The 23,463-nt window shown below is 46.3% G+C and overlaps 1 protein-coding gene across 4 annotated transcripts in view; it reads right to left on the minus strand.

The window, feature by feature from the left end:
• Positions 1-23,463, minus strand: part of cep112 (centrosomal protein 112) — a 223,418-nt gene that overhangs the window by 191,233 nt on the left and 8,722 nt on the right. For all 4 annotated transcript variants that reach the window (XR_011674562.1, XM_071396422.1, XM_071396432.1 and 1 more), the window contains exons 5-8: positions 22,321-22,408; positions 20,770-20,850; positions 15,701-15,748; positions 15,516-15,590 (exon numbers count right to left, since the gene is read on the minus strand). Coding sequence is in view for 3 of the 4 variants with exons in the window: in XM_071396422.1 (XP_071252523.1) it covers positions 15,516-15,590; positions 15,701-15,748; positions 20,770-20,850; positions 22,321-22,408 (292 nt within the window). In the remaining variant the exon portion in view is untranslated. The remainder of the gene's footprint in view (positions 1-15,515; positions 15,591-15,700; positions 15,749-20,769; positions 20,851-22,320; positions 22,409-23,463) is intronic.

Raw genomic sequence — 23,463 nt, forward strand, 5'->3', positions numbered from 1 at the left:
AGAAAGAGGAAGGAGCGAGGAGGAGCGAGAGAGTAGGAGCGAGAGAGGAGCAGCACGAGAGGAGCAGGCAGAGAGGAGGAGCGAAGAGTAGAAAGGAGAGAAAGAGGAAGGAGAGAAAGAGGAGGGAGAGAGTATGAAGGAGAGAGGAAGGAGAGAGGAGGGAGAGAAGAGGACAAGCGAGATAGGAGGAAGGAGAGAGGAGCGAGAGAGTAGAAAGGAGAGAGAGAGGAGGGAGAGAAGAGGACAAGCGAGATAGGAGGAAGGAGAGAGGAGCGAGAGAGTAGAAAGGAGAGAGGAGGGAGAGAAAGAGGAGGAAGGAGAGCAAGAGGAGCGAGATAGGAGGAAGGAGAGCAAGAGGAGCGAGATAGGAGCGAGATAGGAGGAGCGAGATAGGAGGAGCGAGATAGGAGGAGCGAGATAGGAGGAGCGAGATAGGAGCAGGGAGAGAAGAGTTGTGAGAGAGGAGGAAGGAGAACTGGGAGAGAGGAGGAAGTAGAGGAGGAGGGAAAGAGGAGGGAGGAGAGAGGAGGAGGAATAGAGGAGGAAGGAGAGAGGAGGAGAGAAAGAGGAGGAAGGAGAGAGGAGGGAAAGAGGAGGGAGGAGAGAGGAGGAATGAGAGATGAGGAATGAGAGGAGAAAGGAGAGAGGAGGAAGGAGAGAGGAGGAAGGAGAGAGGAGGAGAGAAAGAGGAGGAAGGAGAGAGGAGGAGCGAGAGAGGAGGAAGGAGAGAGGAGGAAGGAGAGAGGAGGAGAGAAAGAGGAGGAAGGAGAGAGGAGGAAGGAGAGAGGAGGAAGGAGAGAGGAGGAAGGAGAGAGGAGAAAGGAGAGAGGAGGAAGGAGAGAGACTCGCACACCTCAGGTTTCTGAGAAGCTTCAAAATCAGGCATCTCTGTGTGACAGTGGCTTTTCTTTTGAAAAGTTGTTTCTCTCTTAGATGCCACGTTGTTGACACCCAGCTCAGGAGAGAGGAGATGAGATGAGGGAAGGATGAGAGAGAAGGTAAAGGGTGAAGGTGTGTTGAGAAAGGAAAGGATAGAGAGGGAGAAGGGAGACGGAAAGAAAAAGACAGAAGCAACTGCTCTCACTTTTCTTTTCTCAGAAGCGACCCTGGGTCGAGCCTTTTTCCCCCTTGGGGAACGCGCTCACAAAATGTCTGCTAACTGCTGGGCCCACAAAGCAGGGTTGTGTTTGTGTATCTTGTTCTGCAGCAGAACTACAATGCCCTGATAGAGCTTTCATCTTCCATAAACACAGATGTTAGAAAATATTCCCTCTGCAGTGCCCTGCTATCTACTGAACACCATTAACATGCCATTCCTCCACTGGGAGGAGAAGCTAATGGATCTTAGCATGATAATTGTACTTTGAGGTAAAATGCAAAACACTACAACCAACAAAGTTTTTAAAAAGGAAAGACTTTTGAATGTCACTTAATGTGACAGAACATTTCTTCCTAAAACAATTCACTACTACTATTCAACATGGAGGTAGGTCCCTTTAAGGACATAAAGTGCATAACTAACAAAAACAATACCCATTCAATCTAAGAAAAGACAGAATATCTGAGTACCATACGCCTGCCTTTGGATCGTCGGCCATTTTACACTAAAAGCCACTACATAGAGAGCTCCCTTAGGAACTTCACAAGGCCCAGTGTTGTCCTTTAACCACAATCATACAATCAGATAAGAGGGGCTAGTCGTCTGAATCAAACACAGAGCTGAGAGGCCTTCCCATAGGACCCAGGCATGGAAGCAGTTGCATCATTATGCCTTTGGAAAGCATGGGCAGATTGGAAACTGAACCTCAGCTCCAGACCCGTTTGGCCGAGCTGCAGCCATTAGAGGAAGAATCACACAGAGCCCTGTGATGGTGCTTGTGAGGAGAACCCCAGGAGTACCAGGGGAAATGTAGTCTCTCTCTCGCTCTGTTTGCATGTATCAACCCATCTGCATGTGCCAAAGCAATCACATCACGTAAGCCTAATTCTAACCCCATGGGTGGGACTGGCTGAATGGTCTTGGATAATTTCATTGAATATGCCACGGCCCCATCCCATAGCACCTGTGGTGTGAGCCCAGCACAGTAAGGGTGTGTGTAGAGGGGATTACAAGGACTAGACTTGTAACCTCAACCATGGGTGAAAATAGATGACCATATGAGACTAAAGTGTCTCAACATCATGGTGGCCAACGTCTGCTCCAGCTGCCACGCTACCACACACTTACTCAACTTATCAATGTAGTCAGTAGCTGAACTGGTACAGTCAGCGATCTTATCAACTTATCAATGTAGTCAGTAGCTGAACTGGTACAGTCAGCGATCTCATCAACTTATCAATGTAGTCAGTAGCTGAACTGGTACAGTCAGCGATCTTATCAACTTATCAATGTAGTCAGTAGCTGAACTGGTACAGTCAGCGATCTTATCAACTTATCAATGTAGTCAGTAGCTGAACTGGTACAGTCAGCGATCTTATCAACTTATCAATGTAGTCAGTAGCTGAACTGGTACAGTCAGCGATCTCATCAACTTATCAATGTAGTCAGTAGCTGAACTGGTACAGTCAGCGATCTTATCAACTTATCAATGTAGTCAGTAGCTGAACTGGTACAGTCAGCGATCTTATCAACTTATCAATGTAGTCAGTAGCTGAACTGGTACAGTCAGCGATCTTATCAACTTATCAATGTAGTCAGTAGCTGAACTGGTACAGTCAGCGATCTTATCAACTTATCAATGTAGTCAGTAGCTGAACTGGTACAGTCAGCGATCTTATCAACTTATCAATGTAGTCAGTAGCTGAACTGGTACAGTCAGCGATCTTATCAACTTATCAATGTAGTCAGTAGCTGAACTGGTACAGTCAGCGATCTTATCTACTTATCAATGTAGTCAGTAGCTGAACTGGTACAGTCATCGATCTCATCAACTTATCAATGTAGTCAGTAGCTGAACTGGTACAGTCAGCGATCTCATCAACTTATCAATGTAGTCAGTAGCTGAACTGGTACAGTCAGCGATCTTATCAACTTATCAATGTAGTCAGTAGCTGAACTGGTACAGTCAGCGATCTCATCAACTTATCAATGTAGTCAGTAGCTGAACTGGTACAGTCATCGATCTTATCAACTTATCAATGTAGTCAGTAGCTGAACTGGTACAGTCAGCGATCTTATCAACTTATCACTGTAGTCAGTAGCTGAACTGGGGATGAGCTTGGTGTGAGAGCCCAGAGTTCCTTAAAATAGGAACTGGCTGTCGGGGCTTAGCAACATATGGCGAGGACCAGAACCAGCCGCAGGTCATTTCCTGCTGGTGGTCAGACGAGCCACGCCATGGTGGGCGAGGCCTGCGTACGGGGCTTAATGTGGAACCACAGGAGATGATAAGATTCAGGTGGCGAGGATGGAGTCAGAGTGAGTCACTGAGACACTTCTGAAGAGGCGTCATGTGTGTGGGGTGTGTGTGTGTGTGTGTGTGTGTGGTCACAACTCCACCCTGCAGGGCTAGGACTTGCCGAAAATCCACCAAACCCCCCTTTATTGTCAACTCTGATTGAAAAGAAAGAAAACATTTTGAGTGTCACAGATTCCAAAGAAACACAGACCTCCAATATCCATTTATAAACCACTGTGGTATTCAGGCTACTACATTCTATGGGGAGATTTTCTGGCAAACAGAAAATAAGGAATTTAATAAATGTATTTTAAACATTGGCTTAATCACCAAAATGGTTGACCTTGGATATCTCATTGAACACCTCCATAGCTGTCTTACTCTGCTCTAAACTAGCTGAGCCGGTTTCCAAATACATTAAAAACCATATTATGAAACATTCATGAAACAATCTGGAAACATTTCAGGCGATCGCTTGGTCTCAGTGAATTTTCAACTTCTGCCCCATTATTAAAGAACCATACATTCTCTCCATCATTATTAGACAGGGCGTTTCATATCTGGGCTGGAGAAGGGATCTCCTCACTGAACGTCTTGTACATTCATTTTGCATCTTTTGAACAGTTAGTACAAAAGTTAAATATACCTAGATAGCACTTAACTAGTTAAGGTCAGTTATGAAAACTTAGGACACTAAAGAGGCCTTTCTACTGACTCTGAAAAACACAACAAGAAAGATGACCATCTGCGTGAACGTGCCTTAGGCATGCTGCAAGGAGGCATGAGGACTGCAGATGTGGCCAGGGCAATAAATTGCAATGTCCGTACTGTGAGACGCCTAAGACAGCGCTACAGGGAGACAGGATGGACAGCTGATCGTCCTCGCAGTGGCAGACCACGTGTAACAACACCTGCACAGGATCGGTACATCCGAACATCACACCTGTGGGACAGGTACAGGATGGCAACAACAACTGCTCGAGTTACACCAAGAGCGCACAATCCCTCCATTTAAAAAAATAAAATATTTAACCTTTATTTAACCAGGTAGGCTAGTTGAGAACAAGTTCTCATTTACAACTGCAACCTGGCCAAGATAAAGCACAGCAGTTCGACACATACAACAACAGAGTTACACATGGAATAAACAAACATACAGTCAAAAATACAGTAGAAAAAATAAAAATCTATATACAGTGAGTGCAAATGAGGTAAGATAAGGGAGGTAAAGGCAATAAATAGGCCATGGTGGCGAAGTAATTACAGTATAGCAATTAGACACTGGTGATATATGTGCAGAAGATGAATGTGCAAGTAGAGATACTGGGGCGCAAAGGAGCAAGATAAATCAATAAATACAGTATGGGGATGAGGTAGTTGGATGGGCTGTTTACAGATGGGCTATGTACAGGTGCAGTGATCTGTGAGCTGCTCTGACAGCTGGTGCTTAAAACTAGTGAGGGAGATATAAGTCTCCAGCTTCATTGATTTTTGCAGTTCGTTCCAGTCATTGGCAGCAGAGAACTGGAAGGAAAGGCGGCCAAAGGGGGAATTGGCTTTGGGGGTGACCAGTGAGATATACCTGCTGGAGCGCGTGCTACGGGTGGGTGTTGCTATAGTGAGCTGATATAAGGCGTGGCTTTACCTAGCAGAGACGTGTAGATGACCTGGAGCCAGTGTGTTTGGCAACGAGTATGAAGTGATGGCCAGCCAACGAGAGCATGCAAGTCGCAGAGGTGAATAATATATGGGGCTTTGGTGACAAAACGGATGGCACTGTGATAAACTGCATCCAATTTGTTGAGTAGAGTGTTGGAGGCTATTTTATAGATGACATCGCCAAAGTCGAGGATCGGTAGGATGGTCAGTTTTACGAGGGTATGTTTGGCAGCATAAATGAAGCATATTTCGCTTTGTTGCGATTCTAGCCGATTCTAGATTTAATTTTGGATTGGAGATGCTTAATGTGAGTCTGGAAGGAGAGTTTACAGTCTAGCCAGACACCTAGGTATTTATAGTTGTCCACATATTCTAAGTCAGAACCGTCCAGAGTAGTGATGCTGGACGGGCGGGCAGGTGCGGGCAGTGATCGGTTGAAGAGCATGCACTTAGTTTTACTTGCATTTAAGAGCAGTTGGAGGCCACGGAAGGAGAGTTGTATGGCATTGAAGCTCGTCTGGAGGTTAGTTAACAGTGTCCAAAGAAGGGCCAGAAGTATACAGAATGGTGTCGTCTGCGTAGAGGTGGATCAAAGAATCACCAGCAGCAAGAGCGACATCATTGATGTATACAGAGAAGAGAGTTGGCCCGAGAATTGAACCCTGTGGCACCCCCATAGAGACTGTAAGAGGTCCGGACAACAGGCCCTCCGATTTGACACACTGAACTCTATCAGAGAAGTAGTTGGTGAACCAGGCGAGGCAATCATTTGAGAAACCAAGGCTGTTGAGTCTGCCAATAAGAATGTGGTGATTCGACAGATATGAAAGCCAGTAATGTCTCTTATTGATGGCGGTTATGATATCGTTTAGGACCTTGAGCATGGCTGAGGTGCACCCATGACCAGCTCAGAAACCAGATTGCATAGCGGAGAAGGTACGGTGGGATTCGAAATTGTCGGTAATCTGTTTGTTGACTTGGCTTTCGAAGACCTTAGAAAGGCAGGGTAGGATAGATATAGGTCCGTAGCAATTTGGGTCAAGAGTGTCTCCTCCTTTGAAGAGGGGGATGACCGCGGCAGCTTTCCAATCTTTGGGAATCTCAGACGATACGAAAGAGAGGTTGAACAGGCTAGTAATTGGGGTTGCAACAATTTCGGCAGATAGTTTTAGAAAGAGAGGGTCCAGATTGTCTAGCCCGGCTGATTTGTAGGGGTCCAGGTTTTGCAGTTCTTTAAGAACATCAGCTATCTGGATTTGGGTGAAGGAGAAATGGGGGAGGCTTGGGCGAGTTGCTGTGGGGAGTGCAGGGCTGTTGACCGGGGTAGGGCTAGCCAGGTGGAAAGCATGGCCAGCCATAGAAAAATGCTTATTGAAATTCTCAATTATAGTGGATTTATCGGTGGTGACAGTGTTTCCTAGCCTCAGTGCAGTGGGCAGCTGGGAGGAGGCAGCTGCTCTTATTGTCCATGGACTTTACAGTGTCCCAAAACTTTTTTGAGTTTGTGCTACAGGATGCAAATTTCTGCTTGAAAAAGCTAGCCTTAGCTTTCCTAACTGCCTGTGTATATTTGTTCCTGACTTCCCTGAAAAGTTGCATATCACGGGGTCTATTCGATGCTAATGCAGAACGCCACAGGATGTTTTTGTGCTGGTCAAGGGCAGTCAGGTCTGGAGAGAACCAAGGGCTATATCTGTTCCTGGTTCTACATTTTTTGAAAGGGGCATGCTTATTTAAGATGGTGAGGAAGGCACTTTTAAAGAATAGCCAGGCATCATCTACTGACGGGATGAGGTCAATGTCATTCCAGGATACCCCGGCCAGGTCGATTAGAAAGGCCTGCTCGCAGAAGTGTTTTAGGGAGCGTTTGACAGTGATGAGGAGTGGTCGTTTGGTCGCAGACCCATTACGGATGCAGGCAATGATCGCTGAGATCTTGATTGAAAACAGCAGAGGTGTATTTGGAGGGCAAGTTGGTTAGGATGATATCTATGAGGGTGCCCGTGTTTACGGAATTGGGGTTGTATCTGGTGGGTTCATTAATAATATCTGAGAGATTGAGGGCATCAAGCTTAGATTGTAGGATGGCCGGGGTGTTAAGCATGTCCCAGTTTAGGTCACCTAGCAGCACGAGCTCTGAAGATAGATGGGGGGCAATCAGTTCACATATGGTGTCCAGGGCACAGCTGGGGGCAGAGGGTGGTCTATAGCAAGCGGCAACGGTGAGAGACTTGTTTCTGGAAAGGTGGATTTTTAAAAGTAGAAGCTCGAATTGTTTGGGCACAGACCTGGAAAGTATGACAGAACTCTGCAGGCTAACACCGCCCCCTTTGGCAGTTCTACCCTGTCGGAAAATGTTATAGTTAGGGATGGACATTTCTGGGGTTTTGGTGGTCATCCTGAGCCAGGATTCAGACACGGCTAGGACATCCGGGTTGGCAGAGTGTGCAAGGGCAGTGAATAAAACAAACTTAGGGAGGAGGCTTCTAATGTTAACATGCATGAAACCAAGGCTTTTACGGTTACAGAAGACAGCAAATGACAGCGCCTGGGGAATGGGAGTGGAGCTAGGCACTGCAGGGCCTGGATTAACCTCCACATCACCAGAGGAACAGAGGAGGAGTAGGATAAGGGTACAGCTAAAGGCTAAAATAACTGGTCGTCTAGTACGTTCAGAACAGAGAGTAAAAGGAGCAGATTTCTGGGCACGGTAGAATAGATTCAAGGCATAATGTACAGACAAAGGTATGGTAGGATGTGGATACAGTGAGGGTAAACCTGTGCATTGAGTGACGATGAAAGAGATATTGTCCCTAGAAATATCATTTAAACCAGGTGATGTCACCGCATGTGTGGTGGGTGGAACTAAATCGTTAAATAAGGCGTATTGAGCAGGGCTAGAGCCTCTACAGTGAAATAAGGCAATAAATACCAACCAAAACAGCAATGGACAAGGCATATTAACGTTAGCGAGAGGCATGCGTAGCCGAGTGATCATAGGAGTCCAGTGAGTGGCTTCAGGCAGCTTGCGGGCCGGGGCTAGCAAGCTAACAGAAGGGCCTTGGAGGGACGTCGCGACGGAAGAAAGTCTGTTGTGGCCCCCTCGTGCTATTACATCGGCAGACGGATCAGCAGGGCTCCAAGTGGTAAACCAGGCCAATTGGCAGAATAGGTATAGTGGCCAAGGAATTTGTCCGGTGGGCCTCTTAAGCTGACAGTGCTCAGTGCTCAGACTGTCCGCAATAGGCTGAGAGAGGCTGGACTGAGGGCTTGTAGGCCTGTTGTAAGGCAGGTCCTCACCAGACATCACCGGCAACAACGTCGCCTGTGGGCACAAACCCACCGTCGCTGGACCAGACAGGACTGGAAAGAAGTGCTCTTCACTGACGAGTCGTGGTTTTGTCTCATCAGAGGTGATGGTCAGATTCACGTTTATCGTCGAAGGAATGAGCGTTACACCGAGGCCTGCACTCCGGAGCGGGATCGATTTGAAGGTGGAGGGTCCGTCATGGTCTGGGGGGTGTGTCACAGCATCATCGGACTGAGCTTGTTGTCATTGCAGGAAATCAAAACACTGTGCGTTACAGTGAAGACATCCTCCTCCCTTCATGTGGTACCCTTCCTGCAGCCTCTTCATGACCCTCCAGCATGACAATGCCACCAGCCATACTGCTCGTTCTGAAAGACAGGAATGTCAGTATTCTGCCATGGCCAGTGAAGAGCCCGGATCTCAATCCCATTGAGCAAGCCTGGGACCAGTCGGATTGGCGGGTAAGGGATTGGGCCATTCCCCCCAGAAATGTCTGGGAACTTGCAGGTGCGTTGGTGGAAGAGTGGGGTAACATCTCACAGCAAGAACTGGCAAATCTGGTGCAGTCCATGACGAGGAGATGCACTGCAGCACTTAATGCAGCTGGTGGCCACACCAGATACTGACTGTTACTTTAGATTTTCACCCCCCCTTTGTTCAGGGACACATTATTCCATTTCTGTTAGTCACATGTCTGTGGAACTTGTTCAGTTTATGTCTCAGTTGTTGAATCTTGTTATGTTCATACAAATATTTACACATGTTAAGTTTGCTGAAAATAAACACAGTTGACAGTGAGGACGTTTCTTTTTTTGCTGAGTTTATGTTTTGGAGTTGGAAAATGTGCAGTTAAAGTTAAAGCTTGGTCGCAAATAGGTCTTCGAAATGGACAATAATGAATGATTAAATGTCAGGAATTGTGAAAAACTGAGTTTAAATGCATTTGGCTAAGGTATATGTAAACTTCCGACTTCAACTGTATGTATGTATATTTCAGGGGCAGTCGCTCCATAAACAAATGCCTGGGGGTTAGACCTGAGTCATATTCATTAGGCACCAAATGGAGAGAAAAAAACTGCCTGAAACCAGGAGGGACTACCTGAACTTGCCCAATAAGAAATGTTAGTTTTCATTTTTCATGCAAAACGTTTTGCTACTGTGTCCTCTAATGAATACGACCCTGTTAGTTGTCAGACCTGTGATATAAACCTGTTGCTCTAGTAGACGCCATGCCCAAGGTTAAAACATACAGAACCCATCCGAGGCAACCAGGGGTAAGAAAACAGACGGTTTGACTGAAAAAAAGACCATAAAACAACCACTGTGAAACCAGATAAGCGCATCTACAAAAGCCAGTCAGGTTTGCTGGCAGGAGTTTCTCTGTTCCCTTTGTGGGGTTGGAGGTAAGAGGTGCAGGAAACAATTTTTCACCTCGCCCACACACACACACGTACATACACCGATACACACACACACATTCCCAGCCCAGACAGTAAAATCCCAGTTCACCACCATTTCCTCTCTTGAAAGTCAAGTGCTTCTGAGCGCCTTTTAACTAGGCCCCATATCGCCACGCTGGGTAGTGATCTGGCCTCTATAAAACTACTGAGGGCTGGCCAGCTCTCCTCCCTGGCTCCTCAACACACATTCTGGGACTGACAGCTGACTGCTATCAACCTCCTACACACAGACACACACACTACCATAAACACACACACAATACAGCACACGCACACACAGAATAATATTCCAAGCATTAGTTCCCATTTTCAGGCTCGAAGGCCCTGCTTTCTTTCACCTCTTGATTCTCAACAAACAGCGGAGAGGAAGACTGTGACACTTGGTGCCTGACTGGGCTGAAAATGTAATAACACAAAAAGTTATGTGAACATGTGAGTCTCCTCTCCTCCAGTCAGAATGAATATCACCACATTAGTCTCCTCTCCTCCAGTCAGAATGAATATAACCACATTAGTCTCCTCTCCTCCAGTCAGAATGAATATCACCACATTAGTCTCCTCCAGTCAGAATGAATATAACCACATTAGTCTCCTCTCCTCCAGTCAGAATGAATATCACCACATTAGTCTCCTCCAGTCAGAATGAATATAACCACATTAGTCTCCTCTCCTCCAGTCAGAATGAATATCACCACATTAGTCTCCTCCAGTCAGAATGAATATAACCACATTAGTCTCCTCTCCTCCAGTCAGAATGAATATCACCACATTAGTCTCCTCCAGTCAAAATGAATATAACCACATTAGTCTCCTCTCCTCCAGTCAGAATGAATATCACCACATTAGTCTCCTCCAGTCAGAATGAATATCACCACATTAGTCTCCTCTCCTCCAGTCAGAATGAATATCACCACATTAGTCTCCTCTCCTCCAGTCAGAATGAATATCAAATCACATCAAATCAATATATATAACCACATTAGTCTCCTCCAGTCAGAATGAATATCACCACATTAGTCTCCTCTCCTCCAGTCAGAATGAATATCACCACATTAGTCTCCTCCAGTCAGAATGAATATCACCACATTAGTCTCCTCCAGTCAGAATGAATATCACCACATTAGTCTCCTCCAGTCAGAATGAATATCACCACATTAGTCTCCTCTCCTCCAGTCAGAATGAATATCACCACATTAGTCTCCTCTCCTCCAGTCAGAATGAATATCACCACATTAGTCTCCTCTCCTCCAGTCAGAATGAATATCACCACATTAGTCTCCTCTCCTCCAGTCAGAATGAATATCACCACATTAGTCTCCTCTCCTCCAGTCAGAATGAATATCACCACATTAGTCTCCTCTCCTCCAGTCAGAATGAATATAACCACATTAGTCTCCTCCAGTCAGAATGAATATCACCACATTAGTCTCCTCTCCTCCAGTCAGAATGAATATCACCACATTAGTCTCCTCTCCTCCAGTCAGAATGAATATCACCACATTAGTCTCCTCTCCTACAGTCAGAATGAATATCACCACATTAGTCTCCTCTCCTCCAGTCAGAATGAATATCACCACATTAGTCTCCTCTCCTCCAGTCAGAATGAATATCCCCACATTAGTCTCCTCTCCTCCAGTCAGAATGAATATAACCACATTATTCTCCTCTCCTCCAGTCAGAATGAATATAACCACATTAGTCTCCTCTCCTCCAGTCAGAATGAATATAACCACATTAGTCTCCTCTCCTCCAGTCAGAATGAATATCACCACATTAGTCTCCTCTCCTCCAGTCAGAATGAATATAACCACATTAGTCTCCTCCAGTCAGAATGAATATCACCACATTAGTCTCCTCTCCTCCAGTCAGAATGAATATCACCACATTAGTCTCCTCTCCTCCAGTCAGAATGAATATAACCACATTAGTCTCCTCTCCTCCAGTCAGAATGAATATAACCACATTAGTCTCCTCTCCTCCAGTCAGAATGAATATCACCACATTAGTCTCCTCTCCTCCAGTCAGAATGAATATAACCACATTAGTCTCCTCTCCTCCAGTCAGAATGAATATCACCACATTAGTCTCCTCTCCTCCAGTCAGAATGAAAAACCACATTAGGAGGGCTGATGAGCATTGTTGGTGGTGCCCATTGAACCACTCTCTCTCTCCCACGTTTCCTCTCTCTCTCTATTTCTCCCTCTCTGTCCCTCTCCCTTCTTGGCCAGCTCACTGAAGTCGATCTAATTGAGTACAGCATTTCTCCAGGGGGACATAAAAAGCCATGGCGATTAGAGTCAAGATATGCTCAGTTTTATATTAACAGTGTGAGTAAAGGCGGGTGGGGGACTTCAAAGCGTCCTTTCAGAATGGGATTTTCAGCTTAAATCCACAAGGAAAAACTGTCACCACTGGTCAGGTTTTTTTCTCTCTTAAAGGGGCATTCGGAATCGTCCCTTTGGGAACAACACAAACGCAACACAAAGCGCAGCCTAGAACACAATTTTCATGCATAAGGAGATTAAACTCTTTACCAGAGTGACAACAGTGTGGCACTATGTTAAATTTGCTTTGAATGGGACTTAACTTGTGGTTCACAGTTTTGGGTTAATGTTATGATCTTGAACTCTTTTACTCCTTAGAATTTGGATTCACAAATTCTCACGCTATCGTCCCGTTGACATGGAATAGGAGATTGACCAGGCCTACCTCCATCACTATGGATAAAGCCTAGAAGGCCACCATTCCAGAGTCGCCTCTTCACTGTTGATGTTGAGACTGGTGTTTTGCGGTACTATTTAATGAAGCTGCCAATTGAGGACTTCAGAGGCGTCTGTTTCTCAAACTAGACACTCTAATGTCCTCTTGCTCAGTTGTGCACTGGGGCCTCCCACTCCTTTTTCTATTCTGGTTAGAGCCAGTTTGCGCTGTTCTGGCTTGGATTTTGCTCTGACATGCACTGTCAACTGTGTGACCGTATATAGACAGGTATATATAGCCTTTGTCTAATTAATGGAATTTACGACAGGTGGACTCCAATAAAGTTGTAGAAATATTACAAGGCTGATCAATGGAAACAGGATGCACATGAGCTCAATTTCGAGTCATAGCAAAGGGTCTGAATTCTTATGTAAATAAGGTATCGTTTTTTTTTATTTTTTATAAATGTGCAACAATTTCTAAAAACCTGGTTTTGCTTTGTCATTATGGCGTATTGTGTGTGGATTGATTATGTTTTAAAAATGTAATTCAATTTAGAATAAGGCTGTAAAGTCATTTTTGGGGAAAAGGTCAAGGGGTCTGAATACTTTCCGAATGCACTGTACATGTACAGTAGGTATGGGTAAAGTGACTATGAATAGATAATAAACAGCGAGTAGCAGCAACGTAAAAAAGGGGTCAAGCAAATAGTCTGGGTAGCCATTTGCGTAACTGTTTAGCAGTCTTATGACTTGCGGGTAGAAGCGGTTAAGGAGCCTTTTGGACCAAGACTTGGTGCTCCGGTACCGCTTGCCTGGCCCCAGTGATGTGCTGGACCGTACACGCTAGCCTCTGTTCCGCCTTGCGGTCGGATGCCGAGCAGTTTTCATACCAAGCGGTGATGAAACCAGTCAGGATGCTCTCAATGGTGTAGACATCGAATTCTTTGAGAATCTGAAGACCCATGCCAAATCTTGTCAGTCTCCTGAGGTGGAATAGGCATTGTCGTGAACGCTTCACAACTGTCTTAATGTGTTTGAACCATGATAGTTTGTTAATGATAGGACTTAGTGCCTGCAAGAAACTTGAAGCTCTCAACCAGCTCCACTACAGTCCCGTTGATGTGAATGGGGGCATGCTAGCCCCTCCTTTTCCCGTAGTCCACGATCAGCTACTTTGTCTTGCAACACTGCCAGGTCTCTGACCTCCTCCCTATAGGCTGTCTCATCCTTGTCGGTTATCTGGCCTTTGCGTCGTCGGCAAACTTAATGATGGTGTTGGTATCGTGCATGGCCATGCAGTCGTGGTTGAAGGAGTACAGGAGTTGAAGGGCCCCATGTTGAGGATCAGCATAGCAGATGTGTTGTTGCCTACCTTAACCACCTGGAGGCGGCCCGTCAGGAAGTCCAGGATCCAGATGCAGAGGAAGGTGTTTAGTCCCAGGGTCCTTAGCTTAGTGATGAGCATTGAGGGCACTATGGTGTTGAACTCTGAGCTGTAGTCACTGACAGAATTCTCATGTAGGTGTTCTTTTTGTCCAGGTGAGAAAGGGCAGTGTGAAGTGCAATAGAGATTGCGTCATCTGTGGAACTGTTGGGGCGGTATGCAAATTGTAGTGGGTCTAGGGTTTCTGGGATTATGGTGTTGATGTGAGCCATGACCAGCCTTTCAAAGCACTTCATGGCTACAGACGTGAGTGGTACGGGGCGGTAGTCATTTAGGAAGGTTACCTTAGTGTTCTTGGGCACAGGGACTATGGTGGTCAGCTTGAAACGTGTAGGTATTACAGACTCGGTCAGGGACAAGTTAAAAATGTCAGTGAAGACAGTTGCCAGTTGGTCAGCGCATGCTCTGAGTACACATCCTGGTAATCCGTTTAGCCCTATGGTCTTGTGACTGTTGACCTGTTTAAAAGGTCTTACCTCACATCGGCTACGGAGAGCGTGATCACACAGTTGTTTGGAACAACTGGTGCTCTCATGCATGGTTCAGTATTGCTTGCCTCGAAGCGAGCATGGAAGGCATTTAGCTCTTTTGGTAGGTTTGTGTCACTGGGCAGCTCGTGGCTGGGTTTCTCTTTGTAATCCGTAATAGTTTGGCAAGCCCTGCCTCATCAGACAAGCGTCAGAGTAGTAGCAGGATTGTAGTAGGATCTTAGTCCTGTATTGACGCTTTGCCTGTTTGATGGTTCATCGGAGGCCATAGCAGGATTTCTTATAAGCCTCCGGATTAGTGTCCCGCTCCTTGAAAGGATCAGCTTTTGCCTTTAGCTCAGTGCGGATGTTGCCTGTAATCCATGGCCTCTGGTTGGGATATGTACTTATGGTCAGAGTGGGGACGACGTCGTCGACGCACTTATTGATGAAGCCGGTGACTGATATGGTATACTCCTCAATGCCTTCGGCTGAATCCCGGAACATATTCCAGTCTGTGCTCTTAAAACAGTCCTGTATCTTAGCATCCGCGTCATCTGACCAATTCCGTATTGAGCGAGTACTTCCTATGCTTGAGTTTTTGCTTGTAATCAGGAATCAGGAGGATAGAAATATGGTCAGATTTGCCAAATGGAGGACGAGGGAAAGTTTTGTACGCATCTCTGTGTGTGGAGTGAAGGTGGTCTAGAGTTTTTTCCCCCTCTGGTTGCACATGTGACATGCTGGTAGAAATGAGGGAAAATGGATTTAAGCAATCCTGCATTAAAGTCCCCGGCCACTAGGAGCCCCACTTCTGGGTGAACATTCTCTTGTTTGCTTATGGTCTTATACAGCTCGTTAAGTGCGGTCTTAGTGCCAGCATCGGTTTGTGGTGGTAAATAGACTATTATGGAAAATATAGATGGAAACTCTCTTGGTAAAGAGTGTTGTCTACAGCTTATCATAAGGTACTCTACCTCAGTATTGATTGAGGTACTCAACAGGTATTGCTTTCTGGAATGGTTGATGGTTATTAGATGGTTGTCTATGGTTAGGTGGGTGTTCTAGTGCCCACCTCTTTCTCCTGTCTTGCAACTGGGGTCTGCTCATCAGTCACAGTGCTATTCTTCAGGCTGGATTTGAGGAATATCTACAGTATGGAAATAAAAGAGTGGGTAAGAAAGAGACGGGGGGAGAGAGTGAGTAAAAGGTAACACTTATCTGCCCTCAACACACATGGGAACCCTCCCTTACACTTACCGGAGACAAGGGGATAGGGTTCTCTCTCAAATACCTGGGGTTCTCAATCTGCAAGAGAATAAGAAAAGAAACAGAAAAAAAGCCCTTTACTTATTTTGCATCTCCTCCTTTTTCTCAAGACAAGGCTCCACCACAAACACATGTACACACACACACACAAACGTACACACACACGTCCCTCCCTGACCTCCGCCCTCGGTTTGTCTTAAACAATACAGGACTTCAAACTTCAAAGGCCAGCACTTAACACACAGTTAGTTTCTTCCCTCAGCTCTGACTGTTTACAGAAAGGGAATACCTCGGGCCACTTCAAGGCATTGTGTGTGTTCAGCTCAGCTAGGCCCATATCCGCTTGGCTCCTCTTTCTGCCAGTCAGCCCTTTTGTCAACCCCGTTACTCCGTAAGCTATCCATGATGCGTCTATCGGCCCGGGGAGACAGATGTGTATACATACTCCCTCACCAAACACGCCCGCTCTGTCCCCTTTGATTACACAGGGAATAAAAAACACAATGAGCCTAAAGACTGAAGAGACGGCTAACAGGAACGACAACTCTGACGTCAGCCCACCTTAGAGTGTGTTAAGACACAAGTGGACTGACTGACATGGCTATGGAGTAAAACCATCAATGGTTCAACTCTGTTAGGGGATTAAGCCGGGAGGAGAAACTGTACTGTAGTGAGTCGACGGAGTTCATTCTCCTTCTTCTCCGTTCCTCTTGTTGTGACTGACCTCCTTATTTCTCTATGAACTTCCCAGGCAGCTTCACACAGTGTGGAAGACAGCTGCAAGGGAGCAGGCGGGATCACAGCCTTCTGAAACAGAGATCATCTGACTTTGTAGATGACAACAAATGACAGAAAGAGAGAGGAAAGAGTTCTCCAGCTAAGCCTCAAAGGGCCAGGGAGGGGCGAAGGACGGGAGTATAGTGTGTGAGTGTGTGTTTTCTCTATGGTGTGAAGATTCAAGTTGGTGAGCTCATTCAGTAATCCTAAATAAATGATGCCTGTTTGACGACCCAGAGCTGGAGACCAAACTGTTCTGAACTAAATGACATGTCAGTAAGACAGTGGACATCCAGTATACTCCAGAACGACCAATCATTTAATACTAAACAGGCAGTGGCTGGACAAACCTCTGCCCTCTGAGCATAGAGCTGGTGCAGAGAAACACTTTTGTTTAACCTCTGACACTCAGTTCAGCAAATCAGGCTTCTAAATAAAAGTTATTATAAAGTCTTAACAACATTTTTGATTAAATATTGAAAGACGGCCCACACTTACCTCCCTCTCTGTGGAGCTGAGCGGCCCACATCCAACTCTGACCATGGGAGGCCCACATCCAACTCTGACCATGGGAGGCCCACATCCAACTCTGACCATGGGAGGCCCACATCCAACTCTGACCATGGGAGGCCCACATCCAACTCTGACCATGGGAGGCCCACATCCAACTCTGACCATGGGAGGCCCACATCCAACTCTGACCATGGGAGGCCCACATCCAACTCTGACCATGGGAGGCCCACATCCAACTCTGACCATGGGAGGCCCACATCCAACTCTGACCATGGGAGGCCCACATGCCAAGGCTTGCAGGGCAGGGCCAGGCCAGACATTGGTGGTGAAACATAAACTGGTGCTAGACTAAACTAAAGTGTGTGTTTGCTTGTGATGTCTGCCCAGCTGGTACTGGATCCTGTCTGTGGCATTCTCCCTGACAAGGACAGATGGATGAGGCGGCCGCAGACAGAGGAGAGAAGAGAGGAGAGCCACTCCACATCAAGGACCTACCGCTCAATCCAAACAAACACACGTTGTGTGCATCACTTCCTAACGTTGACCCAACGTTGGGCAACAGGTCTGTGAGGCAGATGGGGACAATCGACCAAAGACAGGACTATGAGGAGAAAGCCTGCGGTTGTTCTGTTCTCTCCTAAAGGTGAGAGGGAGAGACATGGCTAGGTGGCTAGATGGCTCTGGGGTACAGACATTTCAAAGAGGATACCAGAAAAGTTGAGACAAAGAATGACCAGGCAAGACAGAATTACATTGAGGCAGCAGAGAATGCTGCAGACAGCTGGTAGTTTCAGCCACTGCAACCAAACATCCCGCTCTTTACTCTATGCTCCACAGTGCAGAGAGCACAGCCACACAGCTTAACTCTGTCTATGTTCCACAGTGCAGAGAGCACAGCCCCACAGCTTAACTCTGTCTATGTTCCACAGTGCAGAGAGCACAGCCACACAGCTTAACTCTGTCTATGTTCCACAGTGCAGAGAGCACAGCCACACAGCTTAACTCTGTCTATGTTCCACAGTGCAGAGAGCACAGCCACACAGCTTAACTCTGTCTATGTTCCACAGTGCAGAGAGCACAGCCACACAGCTTAACTCTGTCTATGTTCCACAGTGCAGAGAGCACAGCCACACAGCTTAACTCTGTCTATGTTCCACAGTGCAGAGAGCACAGCCACACAGCTTAACTCTGTCTATGTTCCACAGTGCAGAGAGCACAGCCACACAGCTTAACACTGTCTATGTTCCACAGTGCAGAGAGCACAGCCACACAGCTTAACTCTGTCTATGTTCCACAGTGCAGAGAGCACAGCCACACAGCTTAACTCTGTCTATGCTCCACAGTGCAGAGAGCACAGCCACACAGCTTAACTCTGTCTATGTTCCACAGTGCAGAGAGCACAGCCACACAGCTTAACTCTGTCTATGTTCCACAGTGCAGAGAGCACAGCCACACAGCTTAACTCTGTCTATGTTCTACAGTGCAGAGAGCACAGCCACACAGCTTAACTCTGTCTATGTTCCACAGTGCAGAGAGCACAGCCACACAGCTTAACACTGTCTATGTTCCACAGTGCAGAGAGCACAGCCACACAGCTTAACTCTGTCTATGTTCTACAGTGCAGAGAGTACAACCACCTGTAGATCTATTATAGATGATGCTGGTGGTAGTGGAGGCTAGGGGAGTGTTGCCAAGCACACTGCCTCTTATCATTATCACTACCACAACACAGAGCAGAGCAGGGCTTCACGTCCCTGTCTGATACAGGAAGAGAGAGAGATGAGAGAGAATCATCAACTTTATCAAAAAAGAGAGAGACCCGTACAGGTGGAGGGGGAGAGGGAGAGAGAGAGAGAATAAATAAGGGAATAAAGACAACATCAGTGTACTGCTTATCTCTCCCAGGTCCAGTGACTCTCCAGACACAGGAGATAAGAAGACAGGAACACATCTAAAGACTCTCAGTCTCCCTCTCCTCCTTCCTCCTCATCCTCCTCCTCTAGCCTTCATCTCACTGCTCTCTGACTGTATCCCTGTGGTCTGACAGGCACTGCAGCTGTGTCGGTGCTAGTCAGTAGTTGTGTGTCAGTGTGACAGGCAACGTGTAGTCTACTGGGCATGGGGTACTCTCTCATCCAATGGTGGTATATTTCATATAACCAGCATGGAACTGGCTGTGACTGCAATATGCTTCTCAGGCGTCTAGGGCTTCCCCTCTGCTTCAAACAAGCAGGAATTGTAATCCAAACCCTGGTGTGAGAGACCTATATACTGTACATACGATGTTTACAGACGGAATAACTTAGGGATGGTTTTTAGCAGGACACAACGTTTTGGAACATTCAGACAGAAATACAGTACATAACCTAAAGTATGTAGACACCTGCTCATCGAACATCTCATTCCAAAATCATGGGCATTAATATGGAGTTGGTCCCCCCCTCTATGCTGCTATAACAGCCTCCACTCTTCTAGGAAGGTTTTCCACTAAATGTTGGAACATTGCTGTGGGGACTTGCTTCCATTCAACCACAAGAGCATTAGTGAGGTCGGGCACTGATGTTTGGCGATTAATCCTGGCTCACAGTCAGCGTTCCATTTCATCCCAAAGGTGTATGATGGTTCTGAGGTCAGGGCTCTGTGCAGGCCAGTCAAGTTCTTCTCCACCGATCTCGACAAACCATTTCTGTATGGACCTCGCTTAGTGCACTAGGCATTGTCATGCTGAAACAGGAAAGGGTCTTCCCCAAATGGTTGCCACAAAGTTGGAAGCACAGAATAGTCTAGAATGTCATTGTATGCTGTAGCATTAAGATTTCCCTTCACTGGAACTAAGGGGCCTAGCCCAACCCATAAAAAACAGCCCCAGACCATTATTCCTCCTCCACCAAACTTTACAGTGGGCACTATGCATTCGGGCAGGTGGCGTTCTCCTGGTATCCGCCAAACCCACATTTGTCCGTCGGACTGCCAGATGGTGAAGCGTGATTCATCACTCCAGAGAACGTGTTAACACTGCTCCAGAGTCCAATGGCGGCGAGCTTTACACCACTCCAGCCAATGCTAGACATTGATCTTAGGCTTGTGTGCAGCTGCTCGGCCATGGAAACCCATTTCATGAAGCTACTGACGAACAGTTAGGGTGCTGACATTGCTTCCAGAAGCAGGTTGGAACTCGGGAGTGAGTGTTGCATCCGAGGACAGTGTTGCTCCTAGACGTGTCCACTTCACAATAACAGCACTTACAGTAGACCAGGGCAGCTCTAGCAGGGAAGAAATGTGACAAAATGACTAGTTGGAAAGGTGGCATCCTATGACTGTGCCACATTGAAAGTCACTGAGCTCTTCGGTAAGGCCATTCTACTACCAATGTTTGTCTGGAGATTGCATGGCTGCGTGCTCGATTTTATACACAATTAGCAATGGGTGTGGCTGAATTAGCCGTATCCACTCATTTGAAGGGGTGTCCACATACTTCTGTATATATAGCACAGGAGGTTGGTGGCACCTTATTTTGGGGAGGACGGGCTCGTGGTCATGGCTGGAGCGGAATAAGTGGAATGGTCTCAAATACATTGATACCATTTTATTTGCTCTGTTCCAGCCATTATTATGAGCCGTCCTCTCCTCAGCAGCCTCCACTGATATATAGTGTATGTTATGCATGCTTATTGGACTAGAATATGTTATCACGTTGGCTCTATTCGTGGCATTTCTATCTGCCACGTTCAACAACGTTTGGCTACTGAACGTGGCCCTGGCAGACATACCCCCAGGTTCCAGCTGTTGAGTCGAGCCTCCAGGTCACTGTCGTCAGGGGACGGCACCACTGGCTTCCTGTGGCCATCCACCTAGGGACCAAAGAGAATATGTGATACTGAGTGTGGGACAATAAGTGCACATACTGTTCAGTAGGGTGTGTTGTATTCTTATCAGCCAGCCCCACCCAACTGCTTCTGCAACCCTTCTTTACTATACTCTCCTCCTCTCTCCTTTTCTCCATTCTCCTTCCTTACTCTCCTCTTCTACCCCGCCCCTTTCTCCCTCGCCTCTTTGCCTCCCTCTCCTCCTCCTCATTCTCCTTTCCTACTCTCCTCCCCTCCCAGCCCACCCTCCTTTCCTCCATTCCTCTATTCTCCTGTCTTACTATCCTCCCCCCACCCCACCCTCCTTTCCTCCATTCCTCTATTCTCCTTCCTTACTATCCTCCCCCCCACCCTCCTCTCCTCCATTCTTACTCTCCTCTTCTTCTCCTTCCCTCCCTCTCCTCTTCCCTTCCCTTCTTCTCCTCTCTCCTTTCCTCCATTCCCCTCCACCCTACCCTTCTCTCCTCCATTCTCCCCCTCCCCTCTTTGCCTCCCTCCCTTTCCTCTTTGCCTCACTCCCTCTCCTCCTCCCCCATTCTCCTTCCACTCCTCCTCCCCTTCCACTCCTCCTCCCCCCTACCCTCCTCTCCTCCATTCTCCTTACATACTCTCCTCCTCCTCTCCCCCTCCTACCCACGCCAGATGTTTGGCGGTTCCAGACCATTACCGTCCCCGTCCTGTCCCCCTGCAGTCTAAATTCCAGTCCAGGGGTCACAACGCTCTCCCCTCTGTTGTTTTGCTCAGTCTTTTGTTACAGGGCGCCCCACTTCTGAAACACTGTTATATAATGTGAACTTTACGTGAACGTTGTGTGAATGTTATGCAAACGTTTCCAGAGTGCTGCTGTTGATTCAGGATCAGGTTTTGTGAACATTTCATATATACGTTATAATGTGAACATTTCCAGGGTGCTGTTGTTTTTCGGGTTAGGTTTTGCCTGGGGTTGGGTTTGGGGCGTGGGTGAGATACCTAAGAAAGAGAAATATCCAATAAAGTCGAAGTGTAGGCATTTTTTAAACCTGATTAAAATTAAGTGGACGGTGGACCTCTCCCTCTCTCTTTGTCTCTCGTAACAGAACTAGGCACACTGCCAAGTTAACACCTCATATTACAGACAAATGACGGAAATACCAGGCTGATTAAAATGGTCATAGTCCTGATTCATCGCCTGTAAATGTCACCCACAGTGTTTATTATCATTGATATCGCGGTATGCCAAGTATGAGTGTCACGCACGGTGTAATGTCATACTCTCTGTGTCACAGCCATTCAACCTACCGTGTGAAAATACAATCAATGGTATGATATGATGGAGAACGTCATTACAGAATAGAATATGTCCTGCCTGAAATGTAAGACTCCGTAATTACAAACTCCTTAACTAAGATAAAATAGGCTAAAGGTAAAAAAGTTGCCAAATAGTGACAAGGAGTTGAGTACTAGAGTACTGCTGACCCCTTTGTTGTGGTCTTCAGAAGAGCGTTTCACTGGGCTGGGGGCCAGGGGCCGAGATGGAGACATCTCCTCATATAGCCGTCTTCTCCTGGACACAGAGGGAATGAGAGAGATAGAGAATGTGAGAAAGAGAGGGAGGGAGAAATGTGAGAAAGAGAGGGAGGGAGAGGGAGGGATATATATAGAGAAAGGGAGGGGAAAAAGAGAGATGGAGAGAGAGAGATTTCCATTAGGAAAGATTGAAGAAAACAACAAAATACAAAGATCTGAGTGTATCACTGGTTACATTACAGGAAACTGCTTCGCTCAATCACTGGCTTACATCATGTCTATCAATATAATGTGTAACTCATCAAATGTGAGTCGTGCTGTACAGATGTAGGATCTTTATACTTTGACTTGTATTGTCGCAGCAAAATAATACTGCAGCAACATGATTTCAACGGCTATTAGCTGGTGAGGCTATTTCCTGCGATGCAGGGAAAATTCTGAGCAACAAAAGAGTGATCAAATTAAGATCCTACAGCTGTACTTGCCTCATTTCTGATGCAGCTATGCTTTCAGCTCAATGTTTTACTCTCAAAAACTAACACCCTTGCCTCTCTCACTTGACGTTGTCCTACTAGCATTGGCTTTGCTGATAGCTACTTTATTGAGGAAAACAAATACTTACCATGACTGAGATGTGGGATCAATACATTAGATCAATACATTAGAGTATCCCAATATTATGTTTAACTTTAGCTAGCGCTAGTCAGCTGTACCTGCGCCAAAACTCTTGTATTTCTTCTCTAGCTTGTTATCCATCTGTTTTTTTAAATGGTGAGCCGACATGTTTCCATCACTTTTATTTCCATGACTGATTAAAACTCGCTTTTACATGGCTCTCTCTTGTTCTACTGCAACAGACAAGGTGAGCAATATGTTTGGAACATCGAATCGTAATACATAGAATCGTGAGAATCGCAATACATATCGTATCAGCATCTACACTACCAGTCAAAAGTTTGGACCCTCCTACTCAATCAAGGGTTTTTCTTAATTTGTACTATTTTCTACATTGGAGAACAATAGTGAACACATCAAAACTATCAAATAATACCTATGGAATCATGTGGTAAGCAAAAAAGTGTTAAACAAATT

Source organism: Salvelinus alpinus, chromosome 1 (genome assembly GCF_045679555.1).
Source record: "Salvelinus alpinus chromosome 1, SLU_Salpinus.1, whole genome shotgun sequence".
In the NCBI taxonomy this organism is placed as follows: domain Eukaryota; kingdom Metazoa; phylum Chordata; class Actinopteri; order Salmoniformes; family Salmonidae; genus Salvelinus; species Salvelinus alpinus.